This window comes from Mercurialis annua, linkage group LG4, assembly GCF_937616625.2.
Source record: "Mercurialis annua linkage group LG4, ddMerAnnu1.2, whole genome shotgun sequence".
Taxonomy (NCBI): domain Eukaryota; kingdom Viridiplantae; phylum Streptophyta; class Magnoliopsida; order Malpighiales; family Euphorbiaceae; genus Mercurialis; species Mercurialis annua.
The window spans coordinates 28,424,363-28,442,928 of NC_065573.1; the positions used below are offsets into that span (position 1 = coordinate 28,424,363).

The window sequence follows — 18,566 nt, forward strand, 5'->3', positions numbered from 1 at the left end:
TTTATGGTCTATTTGAAAGTATATTGTTGAATTTTACTTAGAAGAAGCTGTTTTTTTATTTTTAGTGCTTCTCTGATGGTGCATAAATCCTCTTGGGTCTTTAGTTGTGAAAAGAACTTCTCAATTTGGTCGTTTTGTTTCCATTTCCGAGAATACTTCAAAAATTTCAAAACTCTATATTTGTAACATATTCTTACAAAAAGTATAAATGTTTCCTGTTTCGGTGCATTCCATTTCAGCGTTTACATTTGCGTGCTACAAAGGTTGCAGATTGTAGTGACATTTTGACTAGACGCTTGCCAATTCGACTCTTGCAAAACTGGGTCACTCTCGTCTAGTTTATTTTGATTTTTGGCATAGTGTACTGTATTGGCTACCTTGGCTGGAGTGAGCTTCTGTTGGAAGTACTTGTTTTTATTAAACTATGGGGAATTACCTTTAGTCCATAATTTCACTCAAAACCATATGAAAATGCAAACTTTTAACTTAAACCATTGATTTTGTTTTTCTTTTCATCAATGTTTCGGACCAGTTGTATTTGAGCTGAGTCCGAGTCCAAATATTATCAAGTTTGAGCTCGACTTGTTTTTAAAAAATTTAAACTCAGCTTGATCTCGACCGAGCTGAATTTTCGGATATCAAAAAACTCGAGTTAATTAGAATAATTGAAATGGAGTTCCATTTGCCAAGAACACGCTAGCTAAGCTAGGCATGTCATTTATGGTATTATGTTTTTGCGTATATGGTGACTGCTTTTGCATGAACCTCAAATTATTAATGAATGGTTTTATTTGTTTTGCATATATTTCAATTCAGGAACTCGTATCTAGGTTCATCAATTAATTTGTATAGGCCATTACACACTTTAAAATTGCGAATTACTGATAATTTTGATTTTAATGCAAGCGAACCCAGAAAAAAGACAGTAACTTGCTGCTTTAATCAATGCCCAAATCCTTTCCTCTTTCAAAACTCAAAACAATTTGTCCTAAATTACTTGACATCTTCCAGTTCAGACAATACTCATCATCATCCCTATATGTTCCATCTCATGAGCACATTGCCCATCTTATTCTAGACCAAAACTCAGCACCCAAAGCTCTCCAAACCTTCACATGGGCTTCAAACCTCCCCAATTTCACTCACTCCCAATCCACCTACCAAGCTTTAATCCAAAAGCTGTCATCTTTCCGTCGTTTCGACATAGTATACCAAGTGCTCGACGAAATGCCTCACTCAATCGGCTCTCCTCCAGACGAACCCATTTTCCTAACCATCATTCGTGGCCTGGGTCGAGCTCGAATGATCCCTGATGTCATTAAAGTTCTTGACCTGATTGCCAAGTTTGGCAAGACCCCATCTTTGAAAATATTTAATTCAATTCTTGATGTTCTTGTTAAGGTAGATATTGATCTTGCTAGAGAGTTTTATAGAAAGAAAATGATGAAGAGTGGTGCTCAAGGTGATGATTATACTTTTGGGATTTTAATGAAAGGTCTTTGCTCTACTAATAGAATTGGAGATGGTTTTAAGCTACTGCAGGTTATGAAATGTGGAGGTATGAAGCCTAATGCTGTTGTTTATAATACTCTTCTTCATGCATTATGCAAGAATGGAAAAATTGGTAGAGCAAGGAGCTTGATGGATGAGATAGAGCAACCTAATGATGTTACCTTCAATGTTTTGATATCTGGGTACTGTAAAGAAGACAATTTAGTTCAAGCGCTAGTAATGCTAGAGAAGAGTTTCAGTGCAGGGTTTGTGCCTGATATCGTTGCGGTGACAAAGGTGGTAGAAATTCTTTGCAATGCAGGCCGTACGATGGAGGCTGTTGAGATTCTGGAGAGAATAGAGAGCAAGGGTGGTGTAGTTGATGTTGTGGCTTATAACACATTGTTAAAGGGATTTTGCAGGTTAGGGAAAACGAAAGTTGCGGTTCGTTTCTTGAATGAGATGGAAAGAAAGGGATGCCTTCCTAATGTGGATACTTACAATACTTTGATATCAGGTTTTTGTGATTCTGGGATGTTTGTTTCGGCCCTCGACATGTTTAATGATATGAAATCAGATGGGATAAGGTGGACCTTCGATACTTATGATACACTGATCAAGGGTTTGTTTTCAGGAGGGAGAATTGAAGAGGGCTTTAAGATCCTAGAACTGATGGAGGAATCTAAAGGAGGTTCAAATGGTCGTATCAGTCCGTATAACAGCGTGTTATATGGTCTGTATAAGAAAAATATGTGGGATGAGGCACTTGAGTTTCTAATGAAAATGGAGAACTTATTTCCAAGAGCCGTTAATAGGAGCTTAAGCATATTAAGCTTCTGTGAGAAGGGTGATATTGAGAACGCAAAGGCGGTTTTCGACCAGATGACTAATGAAGGCGGAATTCCAAGTGTTATCGTTTATGATTGCTTAATTCACGGATTTTGCCAAAAGGGCAGTCTTCTCGAAGCATTCGAACTGACGAATGAGATGATCGGGCGCGGTTATTTTCCTGTTGCATTGCTGTTTAATTCTCTTATTAATGGATTGTGTTGGCAGGGAAAAGGTGAGAGTGCACTGAAGGTGCTTGATGAGATGGTTGAGCAAGGTTGCATACCGGATGGAGAAAGTTACAGTGTTGTAATTGATACTCTTTGTAAGAAAGGAAATCTGCAGAAGTCAGTGAGAGTTCTCCATCAAATGATAGAGAAAGGTATAATTCCTGATTCTATGACTTGGAACTCATTGCTTATCTGTCTAACTGTTTGGTCAGAATTCAAGAACGTGTTCCATGTAAATAAGTTACTGGAATTATTGACTAATGGCGATTGATAATAATGACCTGAGAATTATCAGCATACTGATTCTTCCAGTTTTTTCTATAATACAACGTGTCATAAAATTAATAGATGATATTAATTCTATGCGATAAATTAGGTTCATGCAACTATTTTTCTCAAAGAAAAGTGATTAGGTGGCTTTTTTTCTTCCTTTGATTATTGGTTTCTTTTGACAAAATTAGTGAATGAGTCTAAACATGTGGAGGGTGATGGAGATACTAACATTTTATTATTATTTATAAGACAAATGATTATTCAAAGCAGAAAATATTAGTTTTAAAAGCAGGTGTCGACCACATATTATTTGTGTATATTTTACTTGTTTGATAACTACAAAGACAGATCAGCCTATCTTTATCTATTTATGTGCTCATTTTTTTTTCAAAAGTAGAATATATTGATAAGGTAAAGTAAAGTACAAGAGACAGATTTAAAACAGATGTTGGATGGTACAATGCTGAACTGCTTGTGCCAATTAGTGTGCCTCTTTGTTAAGCTGATTTTTCATACGTTGAATATGAAATTATTGAAAACGAGCTTGAAGATGCGGTATATCCTAAAAATACTTCGTGCCTCACCGATTTAAGAATACTTAAAAGAAATAAACCGATCTATCTGAAGAGCGTTTGTTTGTAAGAATATGTTATGCCGTTGTTTTGATAATGTCCATATTAGTGGCTCTCGGATTGCCAAAAATTAGAAATGCCTAGATTTCTAATTTGTTTAAAACAGTACGAAAACGACCTGGGACTGACTCTGTTGGTGTTTATGTGCTCCTTGTTTATTAGTTTATAGTAATTCAATTTGAATTTGTGCTTCTTATTTGGTTAATTCATCTAAATATTTGAGACTTTGGTGTCACAAATGATTCTAGTACATCAACATATTGTCTCGTTGCTGACAAATGATTCTAATACATCAGCATAATTTTTTTCTTTTAAGAGTAATTACTTAAAAAAACATAATACTACCAATAAGCTATAGCTTAATTGGTGTAAGCTTTATACATAAACAGAGTCATTTATACCCTGATCTAGGAAAAAGTTCATTTGTACCCTTTTTTTGATTTTTCGTTTTCAATTGTACCCCAAAATTTTATTTTTTGGCAATTTAATTAATTAAATGATGAAAACATTAAAAATAATTAAATAGAAGGGTTATATCATCTTTTTTTTATTTGAAAAAATACAAATAAGTTAAAAAAAATGAACGATTATTTTAAGCTTTTTCTAAATAAAAAAAGTTCAATTTAGTGTTTTAGGGTAGAGTTGAAAATGAAAAATCAAAAAAAGGGTACAAATGAACTTTTTCCTAGGTCATGGTATAAACGAAAAAATATTATAAGGTGGGGTTTTTTTAAGTAATTAAGCCTAAATTAAATTTGAAGCAATTACTCCTGTAAAAAAATATAAAATTATCTAATATAAAACATAATACTACCAATAAGCTATAGCTTAATTGGTGTAAGCTTTATACAGCAATCTATTAGACCGTGAGTTCAATTTCTCTCATAAACGCTCCTCTCTTTCTAATTATGAAAAAAAAAAATATAAAACGTAATACCTAAATATAATTACGTGCAACACTATTTAGATATCCTGTAAGATAATGATATTTTAAATATATAAAGAGCACAATGAATTAAACATACATATTCTTTAAAAAAATGATATTTAAATGATATTTTCTATAAAATGATAGTTTAAAAAACTAAAATAAAAAATAATAAAAATGATAATTTAATTACTATTATTGTCTTTACATTTATGTAAGATAAATTGTGCGTTTGGGTTTGGTTGGAGTCTGTAGGAAAACAATATAACTGAAACTCCTTAAATGTTGTTGGGTTAATCTTATCAAAACTGACCAAAAAAAATCTAATCATTTATAGCTGCTTCTTCATTCTGCTCTTCTGGCCAACCTCCCTTATTCTAAACGTCTCTCATTTCTCTTGCTCACTTATGACACGTTTCATACTTCTCTTTTTTGTTTTTATCTTGTTGAAACTATAATTTAACAGCACAAAATAAAACTCATTTTGTCCATTTCTGTTACTCTATCATCTCATTTTCTTCAATGTGAATTATCATTATGATGTCAATTTACATTTGTCTTGTTGCTGCCATTTTTTATTAAAATCCCCTCACCATTTTTTCTCCTTATTTAAATATCATCAACCCAAAATCTGCCATTTTCTTTCAATCTAATTCACTTCAAAAACCTGGCTATCTTTCCAAAAATTCAATCTTTCCTACTGATTCTAAAAATACTCTATTGTGAATTCTGTTTCTTGATCTGAAACAGAGAATAAACAATCATGGGGTTTGATAAAGAAGCCGGTTCATCATCTCATGTGCTTCAAGTACCATCTTTTCCAAGAGAAGACACGCCACTTATAGGCAAAAAGCCTCCTCTTTCTTCACAATTCAAGACCTTTGCTAATGTTTTTATTGCCATAGTCGGAGCCGGGGTTCTGGGGCTGCCTTATACTTTCAAGAAAACAGGTTGGGTTATGGGTTGTCTCATGCTTTTTTCTGTGGCTTTCCTTACTTATTACTGTATGATGTTGCTGGTTCACACTCGCAGAAAGCTTGAATCTTTTCAGGGGTTTTCGAAGATTGCTTCTTTTGGTGATCTGGGGTTTATTGTTTGTGGTCCTGTGGGTCGTTTTGCTGTTGATATTCTAATTGTTCTTGCACAGGCTGGTTTTTGTGTGAGTTATCTTATCTTTATAGCTAATACTTTAGCCTATGTTTTTGATCAACAATCTAATGAGAGAATTATGGGGTTTTTAAGTCCTAAAGCTTTGTATATATGGGGTTGTTTTCCTTTCCAATTAGGGCTAAATTCAATTCCAACTTTAACTCATTTGGCTCCTCTAAGTATTTTTGCTGATGTTGTTGATCTTGGAGCTATGGGGGTGGTTATGGTAGAAGATGTGATTGCCTTTCTGAAATATAAGCCAGATTTGCAGGCTTTTGGTGGGTTCTCTGTGTTTTTTTATGGTATAGGGGTGGCTGTTTATGCCTTTGAAGGGATAGGTATGGTTTTACCATTAGAAACTGAGACAAAAAACAAGGAAAAGTTTGGGAAATTGTTGGGGTTATGTATGGCATTCATTTCTTTATTATATGGAGGATTTGGGGTATTGGGTTACTTTGCATTTGGTGATGACACTAAAGATATAATCACCACCAACTTAGGGCAAGGATTAGTGAGTAATTTAGTTCAGTTTGGTTTGTGTGTGAATCTTTTCTTCACATTTCCACTGATGATGAACCCGGTTTATGAAGTCGTAGAGCGGAGATTTTGCGATTCGAGGTACTGTGTATGGTTAAGATGGGTGGTGGTTCTGGCAGTAAGCTTAGTGGCTCTATTAGTACCAAATTTTGCAGATTTTTTGTCTCTGGTGGGGAGTAGTGTTTGCTGCACTCTGGGATTTGTGCTGCCTGCTCTGTTTCATTTTAAGGTGTTTAAGGATGAAATGAGTTGGAAAGTTTTGAGCTTTGATTGTGTGATTTTAGTTTTTGGTTTGGTGGTTGCAATCAGTGGAACTTGGTCTTCTCTGGGGGAGATTTTTGCTTCTAAATCTTAGGCTCGTTTAGATTCTTTTGTGTTGCATCTCTCTATGTCATTGCTATTCCTCTTTTAACTGGATTAGTAAAGATGTACAAATTTATTTATGAGACTAAATACTTTTGTGTTTCTTTCTATGTCATTGATATTCCCTTTTTACCTGGATTGGTAAAGATGTACAAATTTATTTATTTATGAGACTAAATAGAAAATAATGTTGATGTATTATTTTTTTTGTTGGTAAACACTTGTAGTTATGTACAAGAAGAAACTACTTGCTAGTTTTCTTCTTTTAAAATTTTTACTCTTGCTGCTAGGGGGTGTGCATTCAGTTGTGCATTCGGTTGAAACCGAATCTGTAACGGCGCCCAAATTAACTCTTAGACCTAATCTACTGACCCGACATGATTGATCTAAGTTAATTTGGTAGTCGAATTTTAGTGTTATAAGCCACACCAACCGTCCTCATATTTTCAACGTGGGGTGTTACATTCACTCCCTCTAATTTGTGACGTCCTCGTCGTGACTAGCCTCAAGTCCGGTCCCAGATTGCATCTAAGTGTTGTAGTTCATCAACCTCTCTCTTTTCCTCCATGCCCGTCACACCACAAAACATACGAGTTGGCTCTAATACCAAAGTTAATTCGGTAGTTCTCGCATTACAAGTCATTCAAATCACCTCACACATTAGATGGGGATGTTACATGTTACAGAATCAAAACAAATCAAAATTTCTCCTTTTTTAAAAATCAAATCAAAATTTAAAAGAATTGTAATTTGTCAAGCTGAATTAGTCGGAATGGTTTGTTTTTTTGGTTCAATTCTGTTATTTTAATTCATTTTATGTTGGAACCTAACTAAAAAAATTTATGCTCAAACCAATCTGAATCAAAAAAATGGAGTTTAATTTATAATATCAAACTTAACTGAACCAGACCGGAATCAAATTTGTTGGTTCGACTTGGTTTTTTGGTTTATTTTGACTGCAGCAGGAGTTGTACATATGCTGTTTTTCTTTGATCAAAAAAACAATAATCAGTAGGGTGTGCGGTTGGGTTTGGTTGAGCAAATTTTAAAACGATCATTTTATAGAGAAATTCTTAGGTAGACTCGGTCTACCACGTCATCCGTAGACTAACCTATCACATTATGACACGTCATTAAAATGATGGCAATCTTGTAAATTTATTATTCTAAATAATATTTTTTCGGTTGTTTTTTTTGTCGAAGTTTTCAGTTGATTTGATAAACTAATTAAAATCAAAAACCAAACTTCCTATGTATTCGCATCCAGTTCGGGAAAAAAAATCATTCAATTGATTTCCCCTCAAAATCCCGTGCTGAAGAGTGAAAGTTTGAGTCCTCTTCAAGGCATAGTATTGAGAATAATATTCATTGAATGAGCAATTCAATAAGAGATTTTAGTTCGAATCGGTATATCCTTTTGAAATAATCAGAAAATACACACATATATAGCAATAAAACAGGTGATTTATATGCATGCAACAAAATACAAAAATGAAAGTCAGGCTGCCATATCAAGACAAGACTGTCTCAAAAAGGTAATTCAACTGAACCTGAATATATAGCATCAGATGAGTGTATTAAGAATATATGTTTGAGGAAAAAATTACATACAATCATTCTCTCCATATCAAGAAAATGTCAAAAAACAAAGGAGTTCTCCATTTTACACAGCAAAAAATATCTGCAAAATCAAACCAAAAACGATTCATCAACCCCACACATAATGAAGAACAAGGCCACCGCACCTAGCGTCAGGCTACTAAAAAGCTTTCCAATTATCAGAACTTTTTGGAGTTTCGCTCCCAGCTGATGTCCTAAACGGGCCAGTAGAACCAAACGGATCCGTTTCATCAAATGACAAAGAAGCATGACTGTTATCATGGTCATTAGGGCCACGTACTGAATCGGACGTTGCAAATGAATTTTCGGAGAATCCACTGTCATTAGCATTAAATGAATCGAATCTTGACATGAACCCGTGACTGTTATCGCTCTCCCTAAATGAATCAAATCTTGATGGGAGACCTTGACTGTGATCAGTGTCTCTAAACGAATCAAACCGAGAGAATCCATGACTCTGTTCGGAGTCTCTGAACGAATCAAATCGAGAGAATCCTTGACTCTGATCAGTGTCTCTGAACGAATCAAACCGTGAGAATCCTTGACCCGGATCAGAGTCTCGGAAAGAATCAAACCTTGAGAATCCTTGATTTTGATCAGAGTCTCTGGATTCACTAAATGAATCAAACCTTGACGGGAAACCATAACCTTGCTCAGAGTCCCTAGTGCTGCGCATGGAATCAAATCTTCCGAGAGAATTCTGTGTTGTCTGAAATGATCCACTGTCCGGCAAATTGAACGAATCAAACCTAGAGAAGCTGTCAAAGTTGTAGTCCTCTGATCCTTCGCTGAACCGTCTCGGAGAGTTCCCAAAATTATAGGCAGGGGTGCCGGGAACTGAATCCGCAAACCCAAAAGAGCTATTCTTCCCCTGAGCATATGCTGGGGTGCTTGGAACAGAATCTGCAAACACGCCTCTTCCCTGGTTATATGCAGGGGTGCCTGGAACAGAATCTGCAAACAAGCCTCTTCCCTGGTTATATACAGGAGTACTTGGAACAGAATCTGCAAACAAGCTTCTGCCCGCAGGAGTGCTCGGAACAGAATCGGCAAATAAAGATGTGCCCTTCCCTTGGTGCAAGTTATCCGCACGTGAGGGGCCTGTTCTTATGGGATTTATACTAAAATCACCCATGCCAAATAAAGAACTTCCACCCAGCCTATCATGATCCAACTCCTACAAAAGAAAGTATAGGTAATCCATTCAGTGTTATGCATAGAAAGGCAAGGCCAAAAAGAGGAAAAGTAAAATCAAGAGATTAATAAAGCAATCAAAACCAAACCAAGGCCTCATAGTAAGGAAAATAAAACTTAAACCTCTTTTCCATTGATGACCATTCCCCAAAATTCAAATTAAAGCTCATAACTTGAAGAACAGGTGCTTTTGTGTGTGAAAAGATATTAAATCAGAATTCTTAATGAAAGATCACAATCAGAGAGAGAGATTAAAATTTCCTAGACTAATACCGAATTCTTAAATTTTAAAATTGCAACCAGTTTCGTGTTAATCTGAAACTGCAAGGGAAAAGAACAATTTCACATACCTTGCCACTAACAGAATCAGCTCCCCAATTAGATTCAGTATCGTACTGTTGGTCAAATGTACCCCATGCTGGTAAATCGCCAATTCTGTCCCCAGAATTCGCTGATTCATTGCCACCCATGTCACTGCATAATTATGTGGCTGGTAAGTTCAAACATCCAAATGAAGCACTAAAAGCAGGGAGGGGCAAGTAATATCCCCACTATATCATTTTGGCGTTGATCCTTGGATTGAGAAGCCGAAGAGGAAAATAAGATCAAGTGCAAAACCACATATAAACACTAACCTTTTGATTTCTTTGGCATGGGGTGAACCATCAGCACCACTTCCTGCTCTGGATGGAGAATCTCGAAAATCACGCGATTGGCTCTCCATTGCAATCCTTCCAGCAGGACTCTCAGGAGGACTTCTTGCCACACCGTTCTCACTTCTGTTGCGAGGTGATTCTTTCTCATGAATTGGCTCTGAGGAACCTGAAATTGTATCTGATTTTTCCGGAGTCTTTGAGGGGGAAGAACCTGAATCCTCGTTCGTAGAAATTGCTTTTTGGACAGAGGGTTTTGGTTTTGGAGGGGCTACTACATTTTGCACATCCAGAGTGAGCTCTTTGACAAATACAAAACCTAGACATAGTGGGAAAAAACGATTTTCAATATTAGAACGCAGCTCAAAGGTATCATGAGAAGAGTGTACTGCAAGCCAAGACAGTAAACAAATTCAATTCTTCACGGGCATAAGTAGTTCCAATTATAGAATTTATGTACAAGGAATTTAGAAGATAACTAAAATCAGCTAAGCCAGCATCCAATAGGACAATAGTAACATACCTTCATCTTCAAGTTTATCCCAGTCTTCGTCCCAATCAGCTGTTCCTTCTTGTATTCCAGGCTGCCAGCCTAACGTCACAAAAGGTAAAGTAAGCAATGCGGTAAGAAAGGAAAACATAAGGAACCGCATTCTTATCTCTTGCAATTTAAAAAGGCGCAATTGCTCATGTATCTTACAAAGAATAAAAACTAAAGCATTAAACAAAATAATGTCAAGCACTTCTTCAGCAATCAAAAATTGAGCATGACTATCACCCTGCTTTTTGACAATCTCAAAAATAAAAATATTAAAGTTGAGTTTTTCTGAATGTTTGCAATAAATTTATGATACATTACCACATAAGATCTTAGCAATAAATTGTGCCAGCCATATTTAGATTCCTCAATTTATGATAGATTCCTCAATTTCATAATAAATCAAGGGGATAATCACATGAATTAATCAGTAATTGAGAAATCAAGAAAATACGAGCAACGATATGGAAAATCTTTATCCAGTGAATTTACAACATATTATGGTCTTTTCATTCTATATTACCAATAAATGAAATCATAAGCTAATTTTTGATTCAGCCAATTGGCAAATGTTTCAGATTCAAAAATTAACTAAAAACAGGTATTAATTCCACAACTCATTTGTTCATACCAAAACAAAAGGCCACATGCATTAATGACTATTTTAAAAGGCAAAAATCATTATCAGCATATACTTCACTCTAAATCACCTAAATTCTTATTTTGTACATGCTAGTTTTTTTGCATTGTTTCAGTCACGCCTATAGACTTGGTCCATCATCTGGGCTCTCAGTAGAAGTTGCCACTTCTATGCAGCTTCAGCCTTAGAGCCTTTAGCATGATACCAGGGCCAATGTATGAGAAATCCATCTCTCCCGGGTTAAGTTGCCCCAACAGAGGCAACAGTTACCAAGAATTTTACAGTAGGATAACGAGTTTGACTATTTACAAGAATTTCTTAGTAGTAATTAATAAAGAGGGCCAAATGAGTTAAAAAAATTGCCAGAATTTCTCTTGTATCAAAGATAAAGTCATGAGATTGATTTAAGAATTTTTTGAAAAGTGATCAGATATATTATAAAAGTATGTGAATGACAAGGAACCAATTCAAAGAGAAATAGCTTGATGTCAGTATGAAAGGTTTGTTTTTATTCAAAGTGTAAATGATGTGAATCAAAGGTGATGACAAATTGACAACATTGTATTTCACTGACCAAATCAAATGGCGCATTTTGCCACCGATATAATACTGTTTTAGCAGAGCCAAACCCTGATCTCACCTTTTTCCAAAATATAAAATTGAAAAGAAAAAAAACAGAGGACAAAGCAAAATATGCGAAACAGCAACATAAACACTACAAAATTCTTCAGATAGGACATAAAATAAATAGGATAGTACTAAATTAAACTACTAATAAGATCATGGAAATACCAAAAGGAAGCTCAACTAGAGAGATCGGCTTGGCACGCAACCCATATTGTTTACACCGTTCATTCACATTTTTTACTAATTCCTCAAGACTTGACTGTATACGCTCAGCACGCTCCTGAAAAGGCCAGAAAAACAGGATTGCAAACAAATTCAATTTTTTCTATACAAATCATCATTATTATTTACCTTCAGAACCCCATCATCAGTCCCTCCTTCTTCCATCTTAACAATCGTCCGATATAAATCCATTTTTCTCTCCTGTAGGTCAAGTACTATTTAGTTAATTGTAATAAAACTACTTTCTTTGCCAGATGCAGAAACAAAATCTTATGTAGAAGCCATTGAGAGGAAAAATAAAGAGAGGAAAACACAAGTCAGGGAAAATGCCAAGCAAAATTCATAAATACCTGAAAATCACGAAATGTAGCCTCTTCAATAGTTAATTTAGAAGCCACATCCCCAGTCTGCTTATATTTCTCCTCATACTTTTTACCTAACGCCTCCACCTGGTATTCCAGTTGCACATGTTAATTTCCAAAGTACGAAACTTTAAAATGGGAAAAATATCCATTTACATGAGACAGAAGTACCTCACGTTTATCAGCAATCACCCTTTCAGATACCTCATTAAGTCGATTGTCACATCGGCTTTTATAGAATATCTAACACCAAGTAACAATAAACAATCAAACAAAAAGATATTTAATCATACTCAAATAAAAAAACTAATTTCACCTTCCAATCAACCACTTTAAAAGATAACACAAATTTTGAAAGCCTACATGCATGATTAACCAATAAAATCTGAAGCTGTCGGTGAGTAAATTCAATCTCTTTCCAAATTTAGCACAACCTTATAATACTGTAACAACATTGGTCCAATTAGTCAGTGAGAACAGAAATGTATACATATTACTACAGCCTGCGTGATTCCCCTAAAGGCGAAACAACATGGTTTCTATTTCTTTTGCAATGATGATAATGCGAAATAATATTTTCACCTCTCATACAAATATAGTTTAAGTTTTATTAACTACTAAAAGTATAATTGAAATAAACATTCTTTGCAAGAAAATCCACAAAGGAAATAAAGAAATTTATTTCTTGCCACTTGAGAAAGCTACAGAGGCTTTATATCTACAATTTGGTTCTCCCTCAATGAAATGGCTATAACTATTATAATTTATAAATGTTTTAAAGAAAGTGAAAAAGATTTAGCGGATGGGAGAAAGAAATGTAAACAATAGTTTTATGTTTCATTTGGCCCAGATTAGATTTGGCAAGAATAAAAAATCCAGCACATGCATTTTTATCCTAACACTTGGAAACAGTTTTTGCATAGCAATAACGGAAATCTAAAAAGATCTAAACAGTAAATCATGACGGGAGAAGAAAAATCAGAAGTAAGCGACAGCGTACTTACAAGTTCCTGCATTTTAACACGATAGAACTCGATTTTCTGTCTAGAATCTGCTATTTCCTTCTCCAACTCCTCAACCTTCAAGCAAAACATGGGGAAAAGGTCAAAACAAAGAAATAACAGGTAATCTATCCATTAAATTTGAAACGGAAAAATTGCACCATTGAAAGGTATAATTTACTCCACTTCAATGTTTTAGCAAAACAATAGTAATCAAAATCCCACAGCTAAATGAAACTTAGGAAACAAAACCGAGGCAAAAACAAGAGATAAATAACAGGTGCACAAAAAGAATGGGAAGTGCCTTTTTATCAGCCTGGGCTGCCTCTTCAAACTTGGATTTCAGAGAATCCTGCTCTTCTTGACTGAGTTGATCAACAAGATGCTTTTCCAGCACAGGAACTTTGGGCTTTTGCTGATTGGGCTGTCTTTCATCCGCATGAGATGGTGGCCTTGGTGGCCTCGCTGCAGCAGCAGGTGTTTGCCGTGGACCAGGCACAGCTTGCAGTTGCCGCGGAGCTGGCACAGCCGGTGGCCTCAAAACTATAAAATATTGAAATCACTTTATGAAAGGTAAAACCACAACATAAAAAGGGATGAAAATAATGTTGAAAGATAATAACAAGACAATGTAAACAATACCAGATGCTGATCCCCAAGCTCCACTTCCATGTGAAGCTGTGGGGTGGCCGGTGGTAGACAACAAAGCATCAATGGCCATAACAGAGTTTGGAAGTGTGGCAGGAAGAGCGCGTGTTCCTCTGGAATGCTCCATCAAATAAAGAGCAATACAGAACTCCCTCAAAGACAGCATGCTGTCATTGTCTTGATCAGATAAGTCCCACACCTGCTTTAAGACCTCTGAAACACCAAGAACAGTAATCCATGAGCATCACTCTAATATGAGAATGAAACAGATGCCTTCAAAGAAATTTTCAATTGCTAAAAACATAAACCTGCATTTAAAAGAAATCTCACAGGTCTGGGGATAAACTGACAAAATAATCAAAAAATAAATCACAGATTCATATGCGCAAGAGAAACTAAGAAATAGATGCAGCTTTGCCACATTAAGTGGTCCAAATAATTTCTAGGAAACAGCATAAATGAATTTATTGCAATCCATTCATACAGAGAGTTTTTCCTTGCAAACACTGCAAATAAATTTATAATTTCGTCCAAATAATGCATTAGCAAATTGCTACACACTATCCAAATACTATCGAAAGGAAATAATCTATCATAAGTACACTGATAACAAGCTGCAACATTTTAAATTTACCCAAAAATATACTCATAAAGGCTGCAGAGTGCATAATCTTAGAACAATTTGTTTACCATCAATGGGTCCATCTTAAGACTACACAGTTAAACTTCTGGAAAAAGGAAAAGTGCTGTTTTCTACCTCTTGGCAACCTCCAACTCAAGAACAGGTTGCGTGCCTGTTCACCAGAAATTTTTCCGTCTCTATCTGTGTCCACTTCCACAAATACTTTTATATATCTCTGAATATCAGAGTGAGTCATTTTTGGCCATGGAGGTTGTGATTGATTGGAAGCTGAATTTCCTGTTCCAACAGAATATCCAGGACCAGGAGTAACAGAAGAAGTTCGAGCTGCAGGTTGGCCACCCGCAGATAGCTGAGAAAATGCACTCTGCAATGTGTCAAGGGGCTTTGGATTAACTGGAGACTGGGACCCAACAGAAGATGTAACCATTGCTGAAGACACAGGTAAGACATTGGCGGACAGTGCACCTGATGAGGAATTTTGTGTTGGTTGAGCAGGAGATACAGCAAATACATCTCCAAAAAATGAATCAGAGGCAAATCCATTCCCTGAAACTTTAGAATCTTTTGTTGCTAATTGGTTGGAGGGAGCACCAGCCTCTTGAACATTTGGAGTAGAAGAAGATGTTTGTCCAGTTATCACCTGTGGTCTAGGCTGTGCAGATCGCGTCACACCAGATGCCATTAGTCCAAATCCATCACGAGTTACATGTGTACTAACTCCGGCGGTTTGATTTTGGGTATTCGTAATACTCATGTTTCCACCAGTTGGGACATTTGGAATTGGAGGGCGGGGAGCAGTCATGTTACTGCCCCTAGCCATACCCTGGCTTGCAGGAATTTGTTGTGGATTTGGCAAAGAGTTAACAGGCATACCATGGGGTGGCCTCATAAACTGGTTTTGCTGAGTTGGGAAATACTGCTGGTTTGTACTTGCATTACCAGGCACCTGTGGTGGTCTTATGCCAACATTTTGAGGCACCATTGACGTGGAGCCAGCAATCTGAGCAGGAGCAGGCATTGCTGGTCTAGGAGCAGGTGTGGCAGCAAGGTTTATCTGAGGAGCAGGTATGCTGGCTGAAGCATTACTATACAATGCTGCCTTAACCATTTCCGGAGTCAGATCTCGCTTACTTTGAGCCACAGTAATAAGCTTAAGAGCATTATAGAACTCTTGTCTACTCAGAAAGCCAGCTTTTCTCTGATCAGCATACGTCCACACCTTAATAGAACAACAATGGAATCATACACGCAGTGAGTTTCAAAGCATCATCATTCACTCCAAAAACTAATGCACGGTTTTCAAACCCAAAAACAACACAAATCTTTCTATGTTTGAACAAAACTAACAAGTCATCCATCAAAATCTTTGACTTGCATATCCCTATAAGTAATGCAACATCAGAAACGGAATAATAACCCGGATAAGGATAGCAACTATCTATAGATGTATACATGATAGAGAAATCAAAGGCACTAACTACAAAAGTATTACATAACTAAATGCACAAACGCAGCATCGTAGCTATAACTCCTATAGTTAAATTCATAGTAGATTGCATAAAGCCCTCCAATTCAAGACCAACATATTAAAAAACAAACCTAAGAACATGTTGGGCATCTCAAGGAAAACGAATCCAACCCCGAAACATTTCATTTCTAACTGCAATTAACTGTATATATTCAATAATGAACCTCATAATTGTATGCTTATACAGACTGGTCAATGATTACTTCAATTATGAGAACTAGTTTGGTCAATTAAAATCTGGACCTAAGAAAAACAGAGAGATTTGTTGAAGAAGATGAGTGTTAGTACCTGCGCAAGGACTTGTTTGGGCAAACCAGAGCCTTGAAAAAAAGCGACAGCTTCAGCTCCACTGATCTGACCATCTCCATCTAAATCTGCTCTTTTGAAATATGCATCGAATAGATCCGTTATTGTCTTTATATTATTATTATTCGCCATTTTTTTTCCTTTTCAAGTGTGTTTGATGAATCAAGTTACAATCTGAATTGAAATTTCAAAATCCAGCCCTAAATTGCTGGTTCACGAATCGGTGTTTGTCTCTGCCTCTGGCCTAACTTAATGTTGAAGATCTTACACATTGGATTGCCCAAACATAATAATGGGACACAACTGAGAGAGACAAAGGATACAGAGAGAAAGGAAGACCAAAAAAAAAAAAAAAAAGCGAGAAATTCCTCTTTCTCAGTAGGAATTTTATGATGAATATCTATACGACGCCGTTTCGGTAAGAACAATGGTAACAGGTGCTTGGTGTTTATTTACAGGAGAAATTCTTAGGTAGACTCAGTCCACCACGTCATCCGTGGACTAAGCCTATCACATAATGACAATGATGGCAATCTTGTAATATTATTATTCAAATGTGTAAATAAGTAATAAACGAATTTACAAGTTTGCCATCATTTAAATGACGTGTCATTTTATGATAGATTTAGTCCACAGATAACGTGCTGGACTAAATCTATCTAAGAATCTCTCTTATTTACAGTACTTGGTTACGATGGCTCACTCCTACTGAGCCAAAGATCGATATCATTGTCCCGGGATATGAACCGCCTGCAACAACATATTTAGTAATTCAGAGTTATAATGATCAACAGCTCAACCTCAATAATTTCATATTAAAAAGTCAAAATTCGAATCCGTAATTTTTAACGTCCAAATGGCTGAAACTTAAACCATTAGATCAAATTTATGTAAGTTTTACAGTGTTTTATTATTAAAACCTTTTTGTTACTCGTCTTATTATTAGTGGACTCCGAGCCAGCTTAGCGGTCTTAAACTATCCACCTACATAGCACACCACTAAGAATGTCTCAAGGGTTCTAGAGACCAGGAGAGAAGTATGGTGGGAGCCCTAATGTCACAACCCAAATTATTGAGCCGCAACCGGCACTATGGAACGAGAGTGGTAGCTCCGGAACCCGTAGCAAGCCTTAAATCACTAAAAAAAAATTGCAAATAATATAACAAATAGCAGAACACGGCAGAAGCAAATATATAACATATATAAACATTTACACTAACTATTCTGCCAACCTCGCGGTCTCTAGTTACCGTACCCTGTACGAACTAGCCTCGCGGTACTATATACATCAGTTAGTGTCTCAAAACATCTCACCGGCATCTGGGGCCGTGGATCATATACATAACACGTAGCCTATCAAAAACATATAAAACAATGACAGCGGTTAATATATACAATCAAAATGAACTGCTGTCTAGGCTACTATTCTATCGACACAGGACCACTACTGCAGCGTTCACAGAAGTCAGAAACTATACATACAAAGCTGACTTATAGACTTCAAAATTGGCCTCTAGCTAGGTCCACAAACTAAGCACCTGAAAGACATCAAAGGTGAGGGGTCAGTATTTTGGAAAATACTGAGTGAGTTTGCATTTACTAACAGTATTAACATAGAAAATATAGGATCGCATCTCAAGAAAGTAGTAACATAAAACATATAAACATGTATTTGATCCGTACGAAACTAATATCCTAGCATGTGACACATCTCTCGAATAATTATATATCATTCAATCCAATCGTAAATTTCAAGTTGTGAGTCCAACTCACTGCTGGGCCCAGCCCACTAGATACGGGGACTTCCAGACTACACCGTAGCCAAGTTTACTCTCGTATCAAATTCATATCATATCATACATATCCAATCATTTCTCAGATGCAAACACACTAGACTGACTCAGTACTGGTGATCACACAGCCTATTGACACCCAATAGGTAACTAGTTTCTTCGGGTCGCATACTAGTTCTAGTATATAAAAATTAATAAAGCATATAACAATTCAATCAATTATATATAATGCGATGCGTGTAAACAGTATATATATCTATATAAAATAACTTTAATATATAATACGTGAAAGTAAAATACAACTCACAGTGACCGCTATCCACTCTACAACAAGATCGATGTGGTAATATGCTCGTACT

General features: G+C 36.1%; 3 protein-coding genes across 3 annotated transcripts; 2 read left to right on the plus strand and 1 right to left on the minus strand.

The window, feature by feature from the left end:
• The first annotated feature begins 661 nt into the window (after positions 1-661).
• LOC126679440 (pentatricopeptide repeat-containing protein At2g17525, mitochondrial) lies at positions 662-2,901 on the plus strand. Its single transcript, XM_050374468.2, has one exon. It carries the CDS (start codon positions 946-948, stop codon positions 2,818-2,820), a length of 1,875 nt encoding a protein of 624 aa, XP_050230425.1. The 5' UTR covers positions 662-945; the 3' UTR covers positions 2,821-2,901.
• A 2,019-nt stretch (positions 2,902-4,920) lies between these two features.
• LOC126679441 (amino acid transporter AVT3B) lies at positions 4,921-6,632 on the plus strand. Its single transcript, XM_050374469.2, has one exon. The coding sequence runs from the start codon at positions 5,146-5,148 to the stop codon at positions 6,421-6,423; it is 1,278 nt and encodes a 425-aa protein (XP_050230426.1). The 5' UTR covers positions 4,921-5,145; the 3' UTR covers positions 6,424-6,632.
• A 1,322-nt stretch (positions 6,633-7,954) lies between these two features.
• Positions 7,955-16,767, minus strand: LOC126679435 (uncharacterized). Its single transcript, XM_050374462.1, has 13 exons — positions 16,396-16,767; positions 14,694-15,798; positions 13,931-14,149; positions 13,593-13,831; positions 13,292-13,366; positions 12,459-12,530; positions 12,276-12,374; positions 12,055-12,126; positions 11,869-11,983; positions 10,422-10,490; positions 9,881-10,217; positions 9,596-9,719; positions 7,955-9,228 (listed from the first exon to the last, which is right to left on the minus strand). The coding sequence occupies exons 1-13, from the start codon at positions 16,543-16,545 to the stop codon at positions 8,191-8,193; spliced, it is 3,714 nt and encodes a 1,237-aa protein (XP_050230419.1). The 5' UTR covers positions 16,546-16,767; the 3' UTR covers positions 7,955-8,190.
• Positions 16,768-18,566: the final 1,799 nt, after the last annotated feature.

Bases quoted from the DNA above. Each gene is read 5' to 3' on its own strand.
- LOC126679435 (XM_050374462.1), bottom strand. From the start codon at position 16,545: ATGGCGAATAATAATAATATAAAGACAATAACGGATCTATTCGATGCA. The intron at 15,799-16,395 runs GTACTAACACTC...TGTTCTATTAAG, and splicing joins CCAAACAAGTCCTTGCGCAG to GTGTGGACGTATGCTGATCA. The intron at 12,127-12,275 runs GTATTTATGAAT...CTTGACCTACAG, and splicing joins CTACATTTCGTGATTTTCAG to GAGAGAAAAATGGATTTATA.
- LOC126679441 (XM_050374469.2), top strand. From the start codon at position 5,146: ATGGGGTTTGATAAAGAAGCCGGTTCATCATCTCATGTGCTTCAAGTA.
- LOC126679440 (XM_050374468.2), top strand. From the start codon at position 946: ATGCCCAAATCCTTTCCTCTTTCAAAACTCAAAACAATTTGTCCTAAA.